General features: G+C 45.0%; 2 protein-coding genes across 4 annotated transcripts; both read left to right on the forward strand.

The window, feature by feature from the left end:
- The first annotated feature begins 783 nt into the window (after positions 1-783).
- lmcd1 (LIM and cysteine-rich domains 1) lies at positions 784-13,282 on the forward strand. 3 transcript variants are annotated; one of them, XM_061833458.1, is made up of 9 exons: positions 840-919; positions 1,785-1,980; positions 5,620-5,730; positions 5,849-5,934; positions 7,436-7,691; positions 9,655-9,804; positions 9,985-10,206; positions 10,280-10,498; positions 11,436-13,282. In XM_061833458.1, the coding sequence occupies exons 4-9, from the start codon at positions 5,849-5,851 to the stop codon at positions 11,544-11,546; spliced, it is 1,044 nt and encodes a 347-aa protein (XP_061689442.1). In that variant the 5' UTR covers positions 840-919; positions 1,785-1,980; positions 5,620-5,730; the 3' UTR covers positions 11,547-13,282. The 3 variants fall into 3 exon arrangements, with proteins under 3 accessions (XP_061689440.1, XP_061689442.1, XP_061689441.1); XM_061833457.1 differs by lacking the exon at positions 1,785-1,980 and adding an exon at positions 4,904-4,974 and having other exon boundaries at positions 866-919; XM_061833456.1 differs by lacking the exon at positions 1,785-1,980 and having other exon boundaries at positions 784-919.
- Positions 13,283-15,558: 2,276 nt separating this feature from the next.
- LOC133506957 (monoacylglycerol lipase abhd6-B-like) lies at positions 15,559-23,006 on the forward strand. The gene is made up of 9 exons (XM_061831367.1): positions 15,559-15,698; positions 16,942-17,179; positions 18,921-19,080; positions 19,200-19,313; positions 20,645-20,777; positions 20,979-21,136; positions 21,252-21,306; positions 22,248-22,348; positions 22,427-23,006. Exons 2-9 carry the CDS (start codon positions 17,061-17,063, stop codon positions 22,607-22,609), a joined length of 1,023 nt encoding a protein of 340 aa, XP_061687351.1. The 5' UTR covers positions 15,559-15,698; positions 16,942-17,060; the 3' UTR covers positions 22,610-23,006.
- Positions 23,007-23,084: the final 78 nt, after the last annotated feature.

The raw sequence follows: 23,084 nt of genomic DNA on the forward strand, positions 1-23,084 counted from the left end.
TTGTCGTGAAGTATAATTGAAGACATTTGATGATATTTTACAAGTTCCATGCTGACACTTTTTTTATTTCGAGTTTTTGTGTGCACGATTTCCTCTGCCACCGTTCAGTAACCTGCGTGTGCGTGTGTTTCCCCTGTGTCTTTTGTGTTTTCGAATATGTCCATTTTTGTGTGTGCATTTGTGCCTGCCTGCATGTTTGCGTGCACCCATGTGTGTGTGTGTGTGTGTGTGCCTGCGTCTTTGCTCCAATGTGTGGTCAACCGCAGCACATGCGCATCGCATTATTGCTCAAAGCTGTTTTTGCTGAGCAGATCATTCCACCGAGCCTCTACGTTTCTTTTTTCGCATATACTCCACTTTTTGTGCCTATTGGAGTCATTTCTGTGCGTACAATTTATTGTTGATGAATGTTTTTCATGAAACGTGCACCCATTGAGTGGTCAGGTCCAATTTCCCGAAAGTGCAGGTGTCCCTATTGTTGCGACTGACGTAGGTCATGAGGTCACGCGAACTGAGAGAAGGTGAGTCGATGCAACACAATACCTCGTTGTTACCTCCACCGAGGAGGAGGGGAGGAGGAGGACTTTCCAACATTTCCATTGGTGAGCTGTTTTTGCCCCCCCCCTCCCCCCCTCCAGGTTTCCTCCAATTGGCTGGCCGTTTTTCGAGCCCGGCGCCCATTGTGAGTCGCCAGGAAACGCATTCCTGAAGCACCAGGCGGGCTGGAACACAGGAGGTGAGCAGACCTGCCCACTGGCTTTCAGAGGAGGAGAGGGAGAACCGGGAGGGAGGGGAGGAGGCCGAGAGTGACGGCGGGCGGGCGGGGTGGACAGGAAGCGGCCCTGACGAGCCAGGAATTTAAAGTCTCAGTGTGGGTCAGGAGACCAGACGACGCGCCGGCATCGACGCAGCTGAGAAGGTAGGACCAAATTATTATTATTTTTTTAATTTTAACAATAGAATTCAAGTTGAAAAATATTCACATATGGCAAGGACAGAAGTAGAAGGCAACTGTGCAGGAATAATAAACAACACCACACGTTGGGGATTTTGGGATTTTTGCAGATGAACCTAAAAAGTCCACATTTGAAAACGGCAGCGGCGCTTTCTGGCGTGCGCGTCACGTGCACCGAACTGTTAAATATTTCTGTACTTTTTTGCACAACTTGCTGTTCTCTAACAAGGAGCTTAACAGCGACGTTTATGTCTATAAACAGTATATATATTAATAACACATTATAGCACAAGACCAAATCATGACAAACAAACAGAAAAGATTGCAAAAAGTTGATCGATTTTTCTCTTTTTTTGTAAAGTTAACAAAATACTACTAAAAGAAAACGGATTCTAAAATAATGTAATTCATATCTTTGCTGTGGCCGTTAAGACACCAATGTAGAAGTTATTTCAGGCATCCATCCATTTTCTTAGCCGCTTATCCTCACGAGGGTCGGAGGGAGTGCTGGAGCCTATCCCAGCTGTCAACGGGCAGGAGGAACTGGTCGCCAGCCAATCACAGGGCACTTGGAGACAAACAACCAATCGCACTCACAATCACACCTAGGGGCAATTTAGAGTGTCCAATCAATGTTGCATGTTTTGAGATGTGGGAGAAAAACCGGAGTACCCGAAGAAAACCCTAACCAGTTACGGGGAGAACATGCAAAGTCCACACAGGCGGGTCCGGGATCGAACTCTGGACTTCAGAATTGCGAGGCCAACTTTTTCCAGCTGCTCCACCGTGCCGCCCTTCATGCATTGTATGTATTTTTTTAATATTTCAGAATCAGCGTCGGCCTATAACAAAAAGATAGATGGAGAACTTACTGGACTACTATTTGACTCATGCCACTGACCAAGGAAGTCACTGATGGCGTAGTGGTACACACGCCAGCCTCTGGTGTGGGCACCGTGGGATCGATTCCGAACATACCGGCTACCAGTCCAGGGTGTAGTCCGCCTTTCGCCCAAAGCTAGCTGGTATGGGCTCCGGCTCTTCCGTGCCCCTTGTGAGGATAAGCGGCTTGGATAATAACAGGACATGGCACTTGTGTGCCTTTCTGTGACTCCTCCAGTCTCTTTGTTGCAACCCGCAAATGACACGTCAGGCTTGGTTGCCACTCTCAGCTACAACTATTATTATTATTTTTTTTTTTTTCCAACGAGATGTTGTCAGAAGAAAGCGCACTGAACGTAGTGTCACCCTAAGACTGGAAGAGTTACAGAAAGGTAATAAATTGGACGGGCCTGTGAATGTTCATTTTCAGCTCGTTAGAAAGCAGAAAGTTGCGGTAAACATTCAACAGTTGGCCGCACGTAACGCGCATGCCAGAAACCGCCACGTGCATTCAAAACCGACTGACTGCAAAGGTCAAAGTGCATTTGATGATCCTGAATTGAACTCCAAAATTATATTATCTTGGGCTTTTTGTGAGTAGTGTATAATAAGGTAATAAATGTGTAACAGATGAGAATGTGAACAGCAGCAAGAACAGTTAACAGCTCCTATTTAGGTAAAAAACGAAAAAAAAAAACCAAACGCACCCTATTTTAGTATTTTAGAACTGGATAAACAATAGCGATATGCAACCGATCAGCACCGGAGTGACAAGTCCACGCGATTGTTGACGTCGGCGACCACCTGATGGATCGCGGTCACCTGTCAGGGGCTTAAAGTGCCCCCGAGCGCGCCGTTGTATCCAAGACGCCCACAATAACACACGCAGGTTTGTTGTGGGGAGAAGAATACGTAAGCCGTGACAAATTTAGCCTCAACTGAGCCAGATGTGCTTTTCATACTTTTATAGCGCCACAAATATTGAAGTGACATTTTGAACGGAGCCCAGGTCCGCGCGCCCTGCCAAAAAAAAAAAAAAAAGAACCAGAATCTCTGACGTCGTCATTCACCAGGCCACGCCCCTTAAAAAGCACACAGACGCAGCGGTACCAACAGTCATCGCACTTCTGCTTCTGCACGTTCAATATTTCAATGTTTTATTGTCAACACTGAAGATCATTGAAAGTTTTCAACCGACCCGAAAGTGCCGTAATTTCCGGCCTACAGAGCGCACCTGATTATAAGCCTCACCCAGTACATTTGTAAAGGAAATACCATTTGGTACATACATAAGCCGCACCTGTCTAAAAGCCGAAAGTACCGACATTGAAACCCACATTGAAAAATTTAAAGATATTTACAAAGAAAGACGGTACACAGAGTTTTCATAGTTTTCACACCTTAGCTTAGCAACAACACGGTAGCACGAACATGGCTGTTAAAAAAATAAATAAACATACCTAAATCACTGAGACACAGCAGCAACACGCTAGCGCGGCGCTAAAACAAGCGCGGTGCTAATGCTCGCACGGACCTAACAGGGCCGGTTAGAAAAAAACATACCGGTAAAAGTCACTGAGACACAGCAAACACTCTACCGCGGCGCTAACGCTAGCGCAGTGCTAATACAGGTGTGGCGCTAACAGGGCCAGTTTAAAAAACAACATACTGGTAAAAATCACTGAGACATGGCAGTAACACAGCAACAACACCCTAGCACGGTGCTAATGCTAGCTTGGCGCTAATGGAAGCGCGGTGCGAACAGGGCCGGTTAAAAAAAAACTGGTAAAAATCACTGAGACATGGCAGTAACACAGTGGCAACACGCTAGCACGGTGCTAATACAAGCACGGCACTAACAGGGCTGGCTAAAAAAAAACATACAGGTAAAAATCACTGAGACACGGCAGTAACACGCTAGCACGGTGCTAACGCTAGCGCAGCACGAGCAGGGCCGGTTAAAAAAAACAACACACACACACCGGTAAAAGTCAATTCCTCGGCACATATATTCCACCGGTCTCACTCTCCTTTTCCACTCGGGGTGCCCCCTTGCGGCCGTTAGAAAAAATTTACAAATTACCGGTATCACCGCATGAGCCGCAGGGTTGAAAGCGTGTGGAAAAAAGTCATGGCTCATAGGCCGGAAATTACATTATTCGTTTTTCATCCAACATCAAAAGCAATTTGCCGTCCTCAACGAGCTGAAAGAATTGAGTTGAAAACACCGGAGACATTTTAGAGCTCTCAACGGACTTGTTTGCATATATATTTTAGAGAATGTATAGTCTATAATTAATGTCCACTTTTTTTTTTTTTTTGCAAACATCCAAAAACAATTTGATGGGCCTAACACTTGTTTTGTAAACATCTCTCATTTTCTGGTGTTCAACGGACCAAATGTACTGGATCCAAGACAAGTCCATCGCCTAAGCACGGCTGCGGCCCTCTCTCAGAAGCTTGACCTTGAGCCTCTCATCTCATTAGCATTTCCTGCTCGTTTCCGTCACATAGTCGGCGTGTTTGGAATGACGGCGCCGGGCCAAAACTCTTCTTATCGCGCTTTCTAAATTTGGACGCCGTCCCCATCCTCGCGTTTCTGGATTGGCGGGCGATCCTGCGGATTCCTGGCGGCCTGAAATGACTCGATCGGGGAGGGAAGTACAATCGAAAGGCTTCCGCATACCCGACGTGCTTCCATTCGTCTGTTTTCTTTGCCGCTTATCCTAACGAGGGTCGCGGGGAGTGCTGGAGCCTATCCCAGCCGTCGACGGGCAGGAGGCGGGGCACACCCTGAACTGGTTGCCAGCCAATCGCAGGGCACATCGAGACAAACAGCCGCACCCACAATCACACCTACGGGCAATTTAGAGTGTCCAATTAATGTCGCATGTTTTTGGGATGTGGGAGGAAACCGGAGTGCCCGGAGGAAAACCCACACAGGCACGGGGAGAACACGCAAACTCAACACCGGCGGGTCCAGAATTTCACCCCGGACCTCAGAACCGTGAGGCCAACACTTAACAGCTGATATCTAAAACAATTTGTACTTGTCATTGACTGTAGACTTCATCATCAAGGAGAATTTCAAATCTTCCAAGGACCAGACGGGACCACAAAAGACACTTTTAAGAAAGGTGACGAGGTCCTAGTCGGGTCAGAATTTTAAGTAACACGAGCGGCGTTAAAGCGCCGCATGGACAAAACACAACAAAAAGCTTTCAGCGCTTTTTACGGGCTTCTGTTCCTATTCCTGAGTCAACACGACACCCCCCCCTGAGCCCCGACCTAAAGCCCGAGCAGCTCCCCCGGGATGAACCCGGGGCGCCGGACTCGTGTCGGAATGGACGCCGCGATAATACCTGTTGACAGACAAACGGGCGGCCACACAGAGTGCCAAAGGTCACGACCGCGGCCAGAATACTTCACTCAACCAAAGTCGGGCTCGGGCTACCACGCCGACTCAGTTTTGCAAAGACAGTGGAAAGCTTAAATGAAATAAACATCAAAGGCAATTTACTTTTCACTTCAAATATTGTTTTGGCATTCATCACATACAATTTTTTGCAACTATCAAAGACGGTACAGTCTAGAACAATCCCGACATTGTTTCCCTCAAACAACAACAATTTCATCAACATGCTGATCATATTGTTTCTATAAAATTCTGACTCTTTGCATGATTATTATTATTTTTATTTGGGATTGGGGGCGTCAATGGCATAGTCTCAAATGAAAGTGCCATCTAATTTTTTTTCCAAAATGACTTTAAATGTTTTCAGGACTCATCAGAGGCTTTTTGTTTGAAATAAAGCAAACGTCAAAGAGCAGCTTCAAGAACTCTGCCTAGCAACAAGTGACAACGCAAACATCGGATTTGAAAAACAGTTCAAGTACAGTAATTCTGTCCAACCAGCTAACAGCTAAATCATGATCCTTCCTTCAAATAGGCTCATTAACATCAATCTGAATTGAATCATTTTTAAAAAAAAATTTTTTACCCCCCCTCAGATGTCAGCAGAGGCGAGTGCACCAGATCCGGCGGGGTGCCTCATTTGCAAGGACGGCTGCTCGGGTTTGCGGCCCCATTCTTGGAGGTGACGTCACGTTTTTAGCCATAGCCCCAATCGCATGGGGATGCGTTCCAGAACCGCCCACGCCCGGTCAAAATCCGCAATGTTGAGATACCAAATAAAAAGATTCTTTAAAATTAGTTGTGTACATACAAATACAGAACGCAGCAGAGAATTAAATATTACCGTAATTTCCGGTTTACAGAGCGCACCTGATTATAAACCTCACCCAGTGCATTTGTAAAGGAAATACCATTTGGTACATAAATAAGCCGCGGACGTGTAAAACCCACAAGTGCCCACGTTGAAACCCACATTCAAACACGAGATATTTACAAGGAAAGACGGTACACAGAGTTCTCAAAGTTTTAATACCTTATCTTTGCTTAACATAGCAACAACACAGTAGCAAGAACAGGGCTGGTTAACAAAAAAAAAAAAAAAACAACGTACCGGTAAAAAAACAACCGCGGCAGTAACACAGCTGAAACATGCTAGCGCGGCGCTAACAGGGCCGGTTAAAAAAAAAAAAAAAACACATAGTGGTAAAAATCACTGAGACGCGGCAATAACACAGCAGCAACACATAGCACAGCGCTAACCGGGTCGGTTAAAAAAAACATACCAGTAAAAATCACTGACACACGGTAGTAAGACAGCACCAACACGCTAGCACAGCGCTAAGAGAACGAGTTAAAAAAACATACCTAAATCACTGTGACACGGCAGTAACACAGCAGAAACATGCTAGCCCTTCGCTAACAGGGCCGGTTAAAAAAAACATACCAGTAAAAATCACTGAGACATGACAATAACACAGCAGCAACACGCTAGTACAGCGCTAGCGCAGCGCTAACCGGGTCGGCTAAAAAAAAACATACCAGTAAAAATCACTGACACACGGTAGTAAGACAGCAGCAACACGCTAGCACAGCACTAACAGACCCAGTAAAAAAAAAAAGCATACCTAAATCACTGAGACATGAGTAGGCAGTAACACAGCAGCAACACCCTAGTACAGCGCTAACGATAGCGCAGCGCTCACAGTAAACACCGGTAAAAATCACTGCGAAGCAGCAATAACACAGCGGCAACACATAGTGCAGTGCTAACAGGGCTGGTTAAAAAAAAAAAAAAAAACATACCGGTAAAAATCACTGAGACACGGCAGTAACACATTAGCCACACGCAAGCACAGCCCTAACAGGGGCCGGTAAAAGTCACTTCCTCGGCACATATATTTCACCGGTCCCACTGTTACCTTTTCCACTCGAGTGCCCCCTCGCGGCCGTTAGAAAAAAAAAATGGACAGATTAGATGTGGTTTATAGGCCGGAAATTACGGTACATATTTAAAAACCCAAATGTTCAAATAAACCACAAATAGAATTTCATGTAATGGAAGTGTGCTAGCTTAATGGTAACACATAATGTGAAACACCATAGGCAGGCTAAAGGAAATTAGCATCTCTGTTGCAGTCATTCTAAACGGAGAGATTCAGTGACGATAATCTCGGCGCTTTCAGGAAAGCGTGCGTGGCGTGCGGCTGCAGCGCGGTGGACCACGCGCCGGGCAGCCACGCCGACGACGACCGTCGAATGGGACGCCTGCTGGCCGACTCGCCCTGCGCCCACCTGACGGCCAAGGTGAAAGGGGGCGGCGGCCTCCGGCTGTACAAGAGGAACCGCATGATCGTGACCAATCCGGTGGTGTCGCGCAAGGACCCCACCTTCAACACCACCACCTACGACTGGGCCCCCGCCGGCCTCAACCAGAAGCTGGTGAGGTCTCCCGCAAACCTGACGTGAGCACGAGACGGTTTTAAAGCGTTTTTGCAAAATTTGATCACAATTTCACAAATAACAACATCAAAGACAATGTAGGCTTCAGTGAACATCACGCAAGTTTCTCGAAACAACAATTTATAATCATAATTGAAATAATTTTCACATAAAGACCTTAAGTGAGTCACTCTTGTGGATTGACTAGTACCAAACGCACGTTTTCCAAACGCATCAATCCGTCATCAAAGAGGATTTTCAAACGGAACGTAGTAGCGGGGCCACGACTTGACCACCGCGCTCGCTCTTGTCTGCTTTCCATTAAAGAGTTTCGGGTTTCGCAGGCTTTGATCGTGATTGTCGGAGGACGAGGGCGGGGCTCGGGTTTCGAGGTGGCGCGGGGCCAGAAGTGTTCTGGTGTAACATGTCGAGTCAAATGTGTTACTCATTGAAGTGGGGAGAAAAAACACATTCCCAGCTCAACTTCAGACTATTAGTCACGACTCCGTTCCTGTGATCTGATCACATCACAGACCACAAAGGGAGTCAGTCACGAATGGGGGATTAAAAAAGATATATAATATCTATAATGCACTCATATCTAGAGTCTTACAAAGCAAGTATTTTGGTGATACAAAATATTTCCTCCATCCATCCATTCTCTACCGCTTCTCTGGATCGGGATGCAGGGGAAGTAGCTTCAGCAGGGACACCCAGACATAGTCTCTCCAGCGTGTCCTGGGTCGTCCCCGAGGTCTCTCTCCGGTGAGACGTGCCTGGAACACCTCACCAGGGAGCCGTCCGGGAGGCATCCGGATCAGATCCCCCAGCCACCTCATCTGGCTCTTCTCAATGGTGGTGAAGAGGTGACTTTCCATGTCCCTAGAGCTAGTTTCTTCAGCAGGGACACCCAAGACTTCCATTTCCCCAGCCACTTCTTCCAGCTCTTCCGGAGGGATCCCGAGGCGTTCCCAGGCCAGCTGGGAGACATAGTCTCTCCAGTGTGTCCTGGGTCGTCCCCGGGGTCTCTTTCCGGTGGGAGGTGCCTGGAACACCTCACCAGGGAGCCGTCCGGGAGGCATCCGGATCAGATCCCCCAGCCACCTCATCTGGCTCTTCTCAATGGTGGTGAAGAGGTGACATTCCATGTCCCTAGAGCTAGTTTCTGTATCCGGGGATTGGATCGCCAAGGTCCCCGCCAGCTCACATTGCACCCGACCCCAACGGCCCCTCTCACAGGTGGTGAGCCCATGGGAAGGGGGACCCATGTTACCCTTTCGGCCTGTGCCCGGCCAAGCCCCACGGGTGCAGGCCCGGCCACCAGGCGCTCGCCTTCGAGCCCCACCTCCAGGAGTGGCTCCAGAGGGGAGCCCCCGTTGACCTGCATCCGGGCAAGGGAAACCAAGATCCAATTTTTGCATTCGTCATAGGGGTTTTGGAGTCATACTTTGTTTGGTCTCTCACCTAAGACCTTTTTGCCATGGGTGACCCTACCAGGGCCCTTAAGCTCCAGACAACTTAGCTCCTCGGATCATCGGCACACCACGATAAGGTGACGGCTCAAGGAGGGAAAATATTTCCCAAGTCTGGTAAATTTGAAATAACGGTAGACTCGCAACAGATCCCTGTGGAATGCCAAGTTGTTGCTGCCGAATGACATCAAATCTGTTTTGATGCAAATCCATTCAGGAAAAAGGAGGCCATAAAAACTACAAACACGAAACAAGAATATTTGTAGAACAAGCTACGCTAGCTGTTAGCTTATCCTGTCATTTGCACTATGATGAATGAACGCGTAGCAATCGCAGATTTTGTGGACTGTTTAAATTTTGTGTTGACCACACACACGGCTTTGCGATTGTACATATTGAACAGTTTCAACGCTAACGATTGTCAGCAGCAGTCATTTTCGGAGCATACCATGGTTTGATGACGACGATGATCTTATTTCCCCAATTCCCAGGCCAAGCAGTACATGGAGCTGATCCCAGAGAGTCAGCGTCCCGTCTCCGGGACCGGGGGGGCAGTGCTGCGTCGCAGGCGTCTCCTCAGCCAGCTCCCCGCCTACGACCAGGACCCCATGACATGTCAGAGCCTGGCCAGCGACGACGAGGTGTGGCGGCCCCTTACCGCTTGTCCTCATTGTTAGCCTAGCTGCTTGAATCGGAATTTTCCTCAGGTTTTTGAGCATTTATCTGGTTTGAAGTGCATTGGGGTGTTGCGTTTCTAAGTTCTTTCTGAGTTTCTGTGACAAACCAGCACGTTTGGTACTCGTAACCATTTACTGGCCCAGGTTTCCGCCATGCTGCTTTTTGTGAAGCACTACAAAATGGAGGTGCTGGGCGTGGGCGAGGTGGCGCTGCCCGGCGACGGCGAAGCCCTGAGGGAGGCGGCCAACCGGAGGGAAGCCAGGGAGCAAAACCACGACGGCAAGGAGGCCGCCGACCTCCGCCCAGATCACGACACGGTCGCGGCTGAAGAGTCCACCAATGGCACAGAGAACAACACTCCATATGTAAGACGTCCGATCCACCATCTTTTTATGATTTGTTCAAAATGGAAAACTCAAGACTTGACGATGTTTTCAGTGCTGCTCCGGTTGCGGAGGTAACGTCGCGGCGGAGAGCCCCGCGGTTTTTGCCGAGCGCGCCGGTTACCGGGCCGCCCTGTGGCATCCCGCCTGCTTCGCGTGCGCCGAGTGCGGCCAGGGCCTGGCGGACCTGGTCTACTTCTGGTCCGATGGGAGGCTCCTGTGCGGACGCCATTACTGCCAGAGCGTCAGGCCGCGCTGCGCCGGCTGCGACGAGGTGAGGGAGGGGAACCGCCAGCGGGGGGCAGTATCGAGTCTTCCGCCGCGAGCCTCACGTTACGGGGGCAAAAATCCGACAAGTCGCTAAATTATAATCACGTTAAAAAGAAAATATAAATCTATAAAATTGCAATAAAGTCCAGTCATTTATTGCGTCAAGCCAGTCGTAAGTTGTACAATCTTGATTTCAATATTTAAATGCATATATATACATAATATATGTTAGAACAATTATTAAAAATATATAAATATTTTTAATAATTAAAATAAAATAATAAAAAAATAATAATATTTTATTTTAGATTATATATATACATATATATATATTAAAAAGTATACAAATATATATATGTTTTTATTTGATAGAAATTTTATATATATATATATAGAGAGAGAGAGATTTTTTTTCTCTCAATGTTTTTTCTTGTGATATCAACTTCTTGGTTCTTTCTAATTAGCAACCATGTATTTTATTTTAATTTTTTGTTGTTGTTGTTGTCATTCCTCCAGTTCACCTTCAGCGAGTCTTACCACAATATATTCTATAATATTTTATTTTATAGAAATTATTTATATATATATATATATATATATATATATATATATATATAAAAGAAAAAAATATTTAAAATATATAAATATTGTTATTTTAGATTATTTATATATATAGAGAGAGAGATTTTAAAAATTTAAAAATATATATTTTATTTTATAGAAAATATATATACATATATATTAAAATTATATAAATATTTTTATTTGATAGAAATTAGATATATATATATATATTTTTTTTTTTTTTTGTGTGTGTGTTTTTTTTTCCCTCAATGTTTTTTCTTGTGTTCTGAACTTCTTGGTACTTTCTAATTAGCAACCATGTATTTTATTTAATTTTAATTTTGTTGTTGTTGTTGTTGTTGTTGTCATTCCTCCAGTTGATCTTCGGCGAGTTTTACCAGACGGCGCCAGACGGCCAGACGTGGCACCGTCGCCATTACTGCTGCTGGCGGTGCGGGCAAAGCCTGGATGTGCCTTGCCACCACTGATGCGGGCATGCGCAACGCTACAGTAACAACAAAATGTGTTTGGATTTCTTGCTGTTGTTGTTGTTTTTGTTGTCGTCGTCTGCAGTTCTCCAAACCTCCCGTTGCTAAGCACGGGCGGAATCTTTAAAGTGTCCCGAGGCGTCGTTTGTAGCGCTCGGCGGGCCTTTTACGTCGGCGCCGAGACGCGTTTGGCGGATTTATCGTCTCGTTAAACGGCTGACGTGATCCAGATGTGAGCCAACGCCGGCGCGCGTGAGTTCCAAATTAGCTCATATTTGACATGAAAGCTTGCAACACTGGACAAGCTTGGATGACGCCAGATTTATTTTTTCAATTTGATATATAATATATAGAATAACGAGTGCCTTGTTATTATTGTATTTTAAAATATCAAAGTACCTAAAATTGTGGCTCCTGGACACAAACATCTGTCATGCTGAGTTTAAGACGTTTTTTTTTAGATTTAAATATTTTATTGTATTCATCCATTTTTGGTTTTATTTGATTTTAATAAATAAACTGTCCTGTTACATAATTTTTTTATACACTATTACTATTAAAAAAAACAATCCAGAGCAAGCTCAAGAACAACTTTTAACCATTTTTAATTTAAATGGATTAATAAACTATTTTAATTTTAATTTGAGAATGGATACAAATAAAGAGCAACTTTTAACAATTTTTAATTTAAATGGATGAAGAAATTCTTTTCATTTTAATTTGAGAATGGTTATTAATAAAGGAATTATTCCCTACATTTATTTTAATGAAACTTTTTTTTTCAAATATACATACAAAATTAAATAAGTTGATAAATAAATTATTTTAATTTTAATTTGAGAATGGATACAAATAAAGAGCAACTTTTAACAATTTTTAATTTAAATGGATGAAGAAATTCTTTTCATTTTAATTTGAGAATAGATACAAACAAAGGAATTATTTTCCGCAGTTCTTTTAATTGAACATTTTTTCAAATAATCCTACAAAATTAAATAAGTTAACTAAATTCCACAGTAAATTTAGCTCTAACTTTTAACGTTAAAAAATATTAACAAATTTAATGAAAATTACAAAAAAATTACACACTATTACTATTAAATAAAAACAATCCAGAGCAAGCTCAAGAGCAACTTTTAACAGTTTTTATTTCAAATAGATTAAGAAATTCTTTTAATTTTAATTTGAGAATGGATACAAATAAAGGAATTATGATCTACAGTTATTTTAATGATATTTTTTTCAAATATACATACAAATTAAATAAATTGATGAATCAATTATTTTAATTTTAATTTCAGAATGGATACAAATATCGAGCAGTTTTTAATTTAAATGGATTGATAAACTTTAAATTTTAATTTGAGAATGGATACAAACAAAAGAATTATTCTCTACAGGTATTTTAATGAAACATTTTTTTCAAATATATATACAAAATTAAATAAGTTGACAACTAAATTCCACAGTGAATTTAGCTTTAACTTTTAACATTAAAATTATTTAGTAATTTAATGAAATAAATCTAGAAACGACACTTCATGAAGACTTAATGACTAAAAAAAAAAAAAGTATAATGACTCCAATATGGAATACATCATTTGTCATAAATCATATTCTATTTTCATCTATATTTTGTTTTTTATCTTCTTAAAAGTAAAATCTGTCATGGGAAATTGCCGTAGATTAAAACACATTATGTGATATTATTCTGGAGAAAATAAATAAATAAATGTTGCCCCTGTACAAACGCCTGGTCTTTCTGGAGTTAAGTAAACAAACACAGGACTCCCTAAATGACCAAATCGGCAAAATGGCTCCGACAAGAAAATCCCCAAACTTCTGAGATCTTTTCCATTTTTTTTGTTGTTGTTGTTTGTTTTTTGCTCTTTTCGTGGCAACACTCGAAATGTTTTGTTGTGCTCACCAAGCCAAATCCAAATGTTGTACTTTTTTTTTTTTTAAAGAACAGGAACCGTTTTCAAGAGCGCGAGTTTGCGTTTGGGAGAAGAGCAATTATTTTAATAAAAGAGAAGATGACGTCCTGCCGGCAGGAATGTCAGCTTTTGCGGCGTTCCTCGGGACTGACGTCAGCAGGCCAGGAAAGCACGACGTAAAGCGCCCCAAAAATGAGACGTTTACGTGTACTTGCGTTTTCCGGGGAATCTGCTCCTCGGGTACTTGAGACGGTGGCGCCCTCGCGTGGACTCTGTCGTGCACTTCAAGCGCAGGTCACTGTCAGTGAACGCAACACGACACCGGACTCCTCTTGAAACGCAATCTCGATTTTTTTTTTCCAGTCAGTGAACTCAGCGCGGTTTGGAAGGTGTTCAGGCTCAATTATTTCCCACAGTCACTGAACTCACTTTCTCCTCCATTTTTTATATATATTTTTTTTCAAAAGTCAGTGAACTCAGCAACTGAGTTTTGACCCCGGCACAGACATTTTTTTCCAGCTCTGTGAACGCAGCGCAACTTCTCCATTGCGACTTATTTTAGCTTGACAATGTCGTGTGCCAGTGTTTACCGCGGTCACTGAACTCGACACGCTTTGTTTGTTATTCTCGTCCGTGGCTGTACTTGATGTCCTGTAGTCATTGAACCCAGCACGGTGCGTCCATTGTCCTAAATGATGACGAATTTTGTGTTTCCTGGATTTCTTCCAGTCAGTGGAGGCAACACAGGCTCTCCGTTTTACCTGCCCTTTAATTAAATGGCGGCTAAAGCTCCCTTTCCTCAATATTTCCCGTAGTTCGTGAACTCAACACAGCTCGCGCCGATCAATTTTTGGGGTTCCAGTATTTCTTGAAGTCATTGAACGCAGCACGGCTGCCGTTTGTTCTACATGCCGGCATTTGTTTTTGTCTCCGAGAAATACAGTAGTCAGCGAAGGCACCATGATATGTCAGTTTTATTACATCCAGATGAACGTTTTCTCCCCATTTATTTTCGTGGATCCATCGATTTTCTTAGCCGCTGATCCTCACAAGGGTCGCGGGGAGTGTTGGAGCCTAGAGGTGGGGTACAGCCAATCGCTGGGCACATGGAGACAAACTGTCGCACTCACAATCACACCTTGGGGCAATTTAGAGTGTCCGATTAATGTCGCATATTTGGGACGTGGGAGGAAACCGGAGTGCCCACCCGGAGAAAACCCACGCAGGCACGGGGAGAACACGCAAACTCCACACAGGCGGGGCCAGGAGTGAACCCAGGTCCTCAGAACTGTGAGGCCAACGCTTTTCCAGCTGCCCACTATTATTATATTATTACAGTATTATTATTATTATTGTTGCCGAAATTGAATGCAACATAGGCTGTCTCTTCTTTTATATGCCGACAAAAGTCATCATCGCCAGCATTCCACACAGTCAGCAAATTTAATGGCCGGTCTCCATTGTTCTCGCCTTTTTATGCCGTTTCCAACATTTCCTGTCCTTAGTGAATGCAGCACGGCTTGTCCATCACACATGTCATATCGTCATGCTCCAAGCCACTTATCCTCACAAGGGTTGCGGGAATGCTGGAGCCTATCCCAGCTAGCTTCGGGCGAAAGGCGGACTCCACCCTGAACTGGTCGCCAGTCAGTCGCAGGGCAGATATCGACACCATCACTGAGCGGGAATCGAGCCCACGCTGCCCGCAGCAAAGGCAGGCGTTTGTACCACCACTGCACCATCGGTGACTCCCCATCATACTTGTGATGAGGAGCAATTGTATTTCTGAAATATGCCGTGACCAAAGAGAATCACGACCAGTCTATCTTATACTGTACTTGCCTTTCTCATGCTGTCGCCAACATTTCGTCTTGTCAGTGAACGCAGCATGCCTAACACTGTTTAAAGCTTGCTCAGTGAATGCAACACAGCTGGTCCATCGTCATGAATGCTGCTTGATCCAAGACTGCGTCTGTAGTTTTTCCTCAGAGTACGTGAACGCAACTCGGCTCGCCCATTTCCCTTTAAGTTGCGCGTCGCGCTCCATTTCTCGTCGTCAGTGAACGCGGCGGCGGCTCGTGCATTGCACTGGCCCTTTAAGAGCAGATGAAAAGGCGTTTGAGTCATCTGGGTGAAAGAGGAAAAGGAGGAGAGGAAAGGCAAGTGGGCCGAATGGGGGAGGCGCTCTGACATTTGCCGCCGGTGACTCGGCCAGGTAAGCGACTCGTCCTCAACATATGATTGATTATTGGAGCCAATATTTTTATTCACTCGTTCCACGCGTGCAGTGTTAACAGTGGCAGCTGACCGGAAGCGCCGTGGCTTTTCTCGCTACTGATGTGTTTTTATATAGGAAGTAAATCAATCAGTCTTTTCTGACGAATTACCAACGAACCGGTGCAAGGTTCATGTTCACGTTCCACAGCAATTTTGCACAGGTTTCATGTGTTTATATCTAATGGGGTCATCACCCCGTGGCAACTTCGTCCCGGCAGAAAACGGGGCCAAAGTATCAAAAAGAACACGAGACGCCGCAAAACCTCAAATGACACACAAAAAAAAACAAAAAAAAAACAAACGAAAGAAAGAAAATTGGGAAGTTTGGGTGAGGAAAAACACTTACGTCATTTACAAAAAGTTTTACATGACCTCCTTACCATTAGTAACAAATGTTATAACAGTGTAATAGACAGATGGTGCATGTCAAGTTTGAAACATTTCGCGTTTTCAGTCATAAATATGGCTTAAGTAAGGGGTTAAAGTTGATTTGCTTTCCCTTCGCCATGTCGTGGTTCCTCTTTTTTGCCGTCTCATCATGTTTCTTCATGTATAAAATCTTGCATAGCTAATTTTGTACTGCATATTTTCTGCTTGATTTGTGGGATTTTGCGGCGATTACTGCAAGACCCGCTTAGCCGGGAGGCAAAAGTGTAAAATTAAAAAGAAAAAAAAATGGCCAAAGATTTGGATCATTTCATCCACTAAGATAAAGTGTCATGTGTTAACTGCAAATGTGGAACTGGCTTTCACAACTGAACGGTTTACGGTCAGGCTGGATCGCTAGTTTCATTTAGGCTCGCGCATCTCCTCTGAAGAAAACGAAATCCCTCCACAGGTGGACAAAGATTGACACAAAGTCTCTACTGAGTAAATGCCGACAAAATAAACACGTAACAAAAAACATTCAAACACTAACTGCACGGCCAAAACTCACGCCGAGTCACTCGCCACGCGGATCGGCTAACGGGTGAGCCGGCCGACGCTGCTATCTCATTGGCCGACTCTCGCGCCACTCAACAGGCAAGGCGCCACCTTGTAAAGCCACACACATTCAAAGTTGTGAGGCTAAGCATAGAAGGGGGGAATTAAACCTGTGGCATCACATGCATATTTTGCATTGGTATTATGCATACAGCTTCAGTGCAAATGGTACTTAGATGTATTTCATCTTTCTCCAGGGGCTCAAGAGCGTACTCGAGGGAGGACTGTCCATCCTGCTGCGTGACAAACGTAACAAGCAAAAAGTTTGCTGCTTTTAACACGTTTTCTGATTCAATTGCCCCTCGAAAGCGCGGCAATGGAGGAGCGCGTCGCCGTGACAACGGTGCTCGCCGGGACCGTCCTGGCGCTTCCCGTCTTGGCTGTCTTCACCACCGTGTGGCTGTGGCCCGCGACGATCATCCGGGGTTATAACTGGTGAGCGCGTGAAAGGCTGGAGTTGCATTTTTTGAGGACAGAATGCGCAATTGGTCGCGGTTAATTGCCGACCTTTTTCATACTTCACGCTGCCATAAAGTGGGCTTTTATTCCAAGGGGAGTCTTAAATTCACTCGACAAGTGGAGTTTGTCTCGCACACAACAGTGTGCTTGCCAAGTCACCGTCACGTAACATCGCGGCGGCGCGAACGCACTGTTGTTGATTTAATCAACAACCACAGAGAGAGTAATGGTACGCTAGCATCCTGTTTAAAAATAAATTCCGTCACGCCTTGACTTACAAGTGCCCCGACGTGCAAGACTTTGGAGTCACCGGCAGATTGAACGCTTCGAGCTGTCAAACATAGAAATACAAAATGAGAACACGAGCAAGGAGCTGCTGTCGGCTACAGCTCGCGAGGAGGCGCTCACGCGCTAGCTAAGTGGCCAATCAGATTCACTCGTCATCACTCACGAGGCCACGCCCCTTATGTACACGCATACGATACACAGATACTAATTTGATATTTTCATCTATCCATTTTCTTAGCCGCTTATCCTCACAAGGGTCGCGGGGAGCGCTGGAGCCTGTCAACGGGCAGGAGGTGGGGTACACCCTGAACCGGTTGCCAGAGAGAGAGACAGGTTATGGGATTATGTGACGGCAATAAAAAAATTTACATGCCTGAACGTCATTCACACGTTACAGCACAGGTGTCAAACTCAAGGCCCGGGGGCCGGATCTGGCCCGCCGCATGGTATTGTATGGGCCGCGCAGGCAAATCATGTATATCAACTTCCATGATTTTTGTTATAATGTGTAATTTGTCATAAATGATAAAGTTGAGATATTGCAAGCGTTTTTGTGTTACCAAACATGAACAATGGCTGAAAAACCCACTACACTTGTTTTCTGATTCAAAACTAGTTCATAAATTTCATCTGTAAATATCCATCCATCTGTTTTCTTCACCGCTTATCCTCACGAGGGTCGCGGGGAGCGCTGGACCCTATCCCAGCTGTCAACGGGCAAGAGGCGGGGTACCCCCTGAACTGGTTGCCAACCAATCGCAGGGCACATAGAGACAAACAGCCACACTCAGAATCACACCTACGGGCAATTTAGAGTGTCCAATTAATGTTGCATGTTTTTGGGATGTGGGAGGAAACCGGAGCGCCCGGAGAAAACCCACGCAGGCACGGGGAGAACATGCAAACTCTGCACAGGCAGGGCCGGGATCTAACCCAGGTTCTCAGAACTGTGAGACCAACGCTTTACCAGCTGATCTACCGAGCCGTCCCTATTTTCATACATTCATATGCAATTTAAAACATTTTTAAGATGCAGATAGGGTTTGTTAGGGTTTCCATGGCAATAATAAAAACTTAATCGTGCAGGGCCGACGAGGCATTGGGAGTGGGGCTCCATAGCTGTGTTCGAATTTGTTACACAGCTTCGGGAAAAAAAATGTTTCCCAGCCCAGTAGTCCTGCACCGGATGCTCTGTAGTCTCCCCCTCAACTGAAGCGAATGATCAAGGGGGTGAGCAGGGTGGGTTGAGCTGGCAACTCCACCTTTAGCACAAAAACATGTGGATAGGTGAGTTTTTCAGCAAATGCCTGGGGATAGTATCCAACCCCCCCACCCCCAAAAAAAGAAAACAACATAAGTTAATTGGCAAATAGTTAACCGCGAATGTGCCGTGGATTGGTGTAATTGATAATCTGGTGCGTATCCGCAGGTTGGTGCGTCTCAAACTGGGTCTGGTGGTCCGCTACTCGTACTACGGTGGCTACCGTTTTTGCTATTTCACCCGAGGGACGCCAGGGGGCGCTATACCTTCCATACTGCTTCTGCACGGCTTCTCCGCCTCCAAAGACATGTGGTTGCCCTTAGTGAAGGTAACTGCACACGCCAATGCCCCCCCCCCAAACCCCCCATTGCGCCCACCTTGCTCTAAATGATTATAAAAGGGTAGAAAGTGGCAGGAAGGACGAGATATGTTTGTTTTCCTCACCAGTACATCCCTGTTGAGCAGCACATAGTGTGCGTAGACATGCCAGGCCACGAGGGGACCAGTCGCACCGGGTCCGAGGACTACAGCATTCGGGGTCAGGTTGCCCGAATCCACCAGGTGTGTGTGCATGTGTATACACAGTTGATACTTTTGTGCCTTGGCTTGGGCATTTCATTAATGAATAGAAATGCCACTGATTGGTTCTAGCCCCCCCCCCCAAAAAAAAAAACAAAAAAACAACAACATAATGACGAAATTACAGTAAAGCGAACGAAAATTTTGAGATTTTTTTTGCTTCTGTTTTCAAACGAAAATCGGTTCTCGAACGCCCCCGACAAAATCCGTTAATAACATATTGCGCGCGGCCAGACCGGCTGACCCGCGCCGCGTTTTCTTATTGTCTATTTGAACGCCCCCCGAAAAAAAACCTGGAAATGACATAACGCGCGGCGCAATCAGCTCACTTTTGTTATTCTGTATAACGAAGCCTCTGTACACAGACGTGTTCCGGTAGTGGCTGTTGTTTTTCTTCTCATCTCATTCTCATCATCTCGTATTAACCCCCAATCATGGATCCAAAGAAATGCCCCCCCCCATTATTGTTTGCTTAAAGATTATTCTGCACTTTTGTTCATAAAAAAAGGGGGCCGCTACAGACACTGCAATCCACTCCCAGCCTAGCGTACTCTACTACGAAAGCATACATTTTAAGCAAAAAATGAATAGATTTCTTAAATTATTTGATCATATAAAGTATTTAAACTATACGTGTATTTCTACTATGCAGTTTATTATCAGGAAAAGCAAAAAAAAAAGCTTTATAAAGCCAAATTTTTTAGGCTTGGAACGCATTATTTCTTTTTCCATTCATTGTAATGGGAAACATGGATTCGGTTTTTGAACAGTTCACTTTTTGAACCGTTTTCTGGAATGGATTGTGGTCGAGAACCGAATTATCACGGGATATAAATTCAATAAATAGCCTGCTATTTTATTGGACTATACCTGCAGACATAAAGTATTAATACATAATGGAACAGAATGTCCATCCATCCATTTTATGTGCTGCTTATCCTCACGAGGGTTACAGAAGTCAACGGGTCAATGGGCTGCCTTCTGATGTGCGTGCCTTCGCCACCAGGGGGCAGTACAATAGATGCTGACGTACTACATGCACATTTGATAGTGAAACACATCAGTAGTATTCATCCTTCTTTCCGGAGGACAAAGAATACTTGCCTGTGAGTATTGTATGCCCTGATTTGAGATTTAAACAAAAAATAATTTGAAAACTGATCGCTAAATGACTTGAAGAATAAAATACGTTATAGGTGAAACTGTTTATGTCGATGTTTAACAGCGCCCTCTTCTGGATCTGGAGGGGCACTCTCCAGGTTGCCCCTAATGCAACGTTTTCACATCAAAACGGTGTTCTTGTCTGTGTTCAGTTTGTGCAGAGCGTGGGCCTGGACAAAAGACCCTTTCACCTGGTGGGAACATCCATGGGGGGCAACGTTGCCGGCGTGTACGCCGCCACCTACCCCGCGTACCTGTCCGGCGTCACCTTGATGTGCCCTTCAGGTAAACCACGGGAAAGTGAGCTCCTTTCGCACAGAACTCGTGTGGCGCGGTATCCCGTAACCAGATCGTTGGATCGCGTCAACGTCTGAGGTGATGAACTGGTCTTACGCGGTTGGAGACCCCAAGCCTCGGTCCTCAGGGTGTGAGGTTTGACGCCCTCGTTCGCAGGATCTCCGTGTTAGAGGGTCTTCCTCCTCCCAGGTTTGGTGTACCCCACCGACTCGGAGTTCATCGTCCGTCTGAGGGAGTTGGAGAAGAACCCCGAGGGGTCGCCCATCCCCCTGATTCCGTCAAACGCCCGAGAGCTGGAGGACATGTTGAGCCTGTGCTGCCATAAGCCCCCCAAGCTGCCTCGGCAGGTGAAGGACGACAAACGCCGGTTGCCGGTTTTCCGCTGGCGTGAGCGTGACCGCGAATGTTTTTTTTTTTTTTCATTTCTATTTTTTTTTTTTTTTTTGGTATTTGTGTTGCCAGGTCCTGCGCGGCCTCCTGGACAACAGGATCCGCCACAACCACTTTTACAAAGAACGTGAGTGCAGCGACACCGCTCGCTTTCCCGCCTCGTTGGGGATGCAACAAATTTGACAATGTGATGTTAAACTTCCTCTCATTTAATAGTGTTTTGAGAAGATTTTTATCGCCAATTACGAATTTTCAGGGGCGCTGCCATTTTCGCGAGTCACAAGATCTGCGTGGGCGTATGTGACGTGTACCGTGCCGTTCCAAAGGCTGGATTATGTGGGGCTCCAGCGCTGATTTCTCGGATTTATCCTCATCTGATGAAGAAATAGCAGTATCGGTTGATCGGGAAGACGGAGGAATACTTCCATACCGATTTGAACCTGTGGCTGTAATTAATGTTGAATAGTCGGATGGTTCTTTGGGGGGAACGATGACAAGCGAGCTCCGGCGGAGGCCGCGAACCGATGTTCCAGGCTGCGGAGGCCGTTAGCCCCGGACGCCGAAGCTAGGCTAAAGGCCTCCGCCGCCACCGAAGGCGGGCCACGAGCTCCGGCGGCGGCGGGGTCCTTTGTTTACGCACTAATGTCGCGCATATGGCCTCCGAGTAGTCAGACTCCACGTCATTCCGCCCGAAGAACCATCCAAATATTCAACATTATTTATAGCCACAGGTTCAAATCGGTATGGAAGTATTCCTCCGTCTTCCCGATCAACCGATACTGCTATTTCTTCATCAGATGAGGATAAATACGAGAAATCGGCCCTGGGCATAAATGTTGTCCCATGTAATCCATCATTTGGAACGGCACAGTGCACGTCACATACGCCCACGTAGATCATGTGACTCGCGAAAATGGCAGCGCCCCTGAAAATTCATAATTGACGACAAAAATCTTCTCAAAACACTATTAAATGAGAGAGGATTTAACATAACATTGTCAAAATAGAGTACATATTACATGAACTATTGGATACATAAATGCAAAGCACTGGATTTCTCCTTTAAAGTGTTCATGGAGCTGGTGGAGGAAACGTCCCGCCACTCGCTGCAAGAAAGTCTGCATTTGATCACGTCGCCCCTGCAAGTCCTTTGGGGGAAGCAAGACCAGGTAATAAAACCGATTTGGGAGGGGGAAAAAAAACTCTATTGACAACAAAACACAGAGCCCTCCAATTTTTTCTTGCAGGTTCTGGATGTTTCCGGGGCGTCGGCGATGAAGGCGGCGGTGCCCCACGGCGAGCTGTTTCTTCTGGACGACTGCGGCCACACCATCGCGCTCGAGAGGCCCAGGAAGGCCGCGCAGCTCATCATGGACTTCCTGTTTACGCAGGAAGCTCAAAACAAAGACGGGAAGGAAAAACTGTCATGAACCAAAGATTGAGAACTCTGGAATAAAAATGATATAGCTGATATAATTTGTTATAAATACACGATTGCGATGAAAGATGTGCTTCTACATCTATGATACTGTACTGTGTATTAGAACTGTTCGTGATGTTATATTAATTAATATTTTAAAGGTTTTAATGCATTTCTTGCTGAGTTTGTTGTGATCTTTGTGTTCCTTTTCCAGATAGCAAAGCAGATATTTAAGCCTCAACAAAAGCACTTATAAGTGATTCAGTTGTCTTGTGTATTTGTTTTGAATGCAACTACTGAAGCATTTCAATGACTGTCATATTCAAGTGTCTCTTGAGTTATCAAATACTGTTTATGAGCAGAAAAAAATGTTCATAACTGCATTAAAGGGCAAGAATTTAATTTGCTTTGGTGAGAATTTCAACTTCTTGAGATCATTATTTGAGATAAAAAAAAATATGTAAAACGACCAAAAAAATAGCTGA

The sequence above is a fragment of the Syngnathoides biaculeatus genome, chromosome 10 (assembly GCF_019802595.1).
Source record: "Syngnathoides biaculeatus isolate LvHL_M chromosome 10, ASM1980259v1, whole genome shotgun sequence".
NCBI lineage: Eukaryota > Metazoa > Chordata > Actinopteri > Syngnathiformes > Syngnathidae > Syngnathoides > Syngnathoides biaculeatus.

What these genes read in the sequence shown, in the direction of transcription:
- lmcd1 (XM_061833456.1), top strand. Translation starts at nt 5,849, where the DNA reads ATGTCAGCAGAGGCGAGTGCACCAGATCCGGCGGGGTGCCTCATTTGC. An exon ending in TTGCGGCCCCATTCTTGGAG is followed by an intron (nt 5,935 to 7,435) that starts GTGACGTCACGT and finishes CGGCGCTTTCAG; the next exon opens with GAAAGCGTGCGTGGCGTGCG. An exon ending in CCGGCCTCAACCAGAAGCTG is followed by an intron (nt 7,692 to 9,654) that starts GTGAGGTCTCCC and finishes CCCAATTCCCAG; the next exon opens with GCCAAGCAGTACATGGAGCT.
- LOC133506957 (XM_061831367.1), top strand. Translation starts at nt 17,061, where the DNA reads ATGGAGGAGCGCGTCGCCGTGACAACGGTGCTCGCCGGGACCGTCCTG. An exon ending in CACCTTGATGTGCCCTTCAG is followed by an intron (nt 20,778 to 20,978) that starts GTAAACCACGGG and finishes TCCTCCTCCCAG; the next exon opens with GTTTGGTGTACCCCACCGAC. An exon ending in CAACCACTTTTACAAAGAAC is followed by an intron (nt 21,307 to 22,247) that starts GTGAGTGCAGCG and finishes TCTCCTTTAAAG; the next exon opens with TGTTCATGGAGCTGGTGGAG.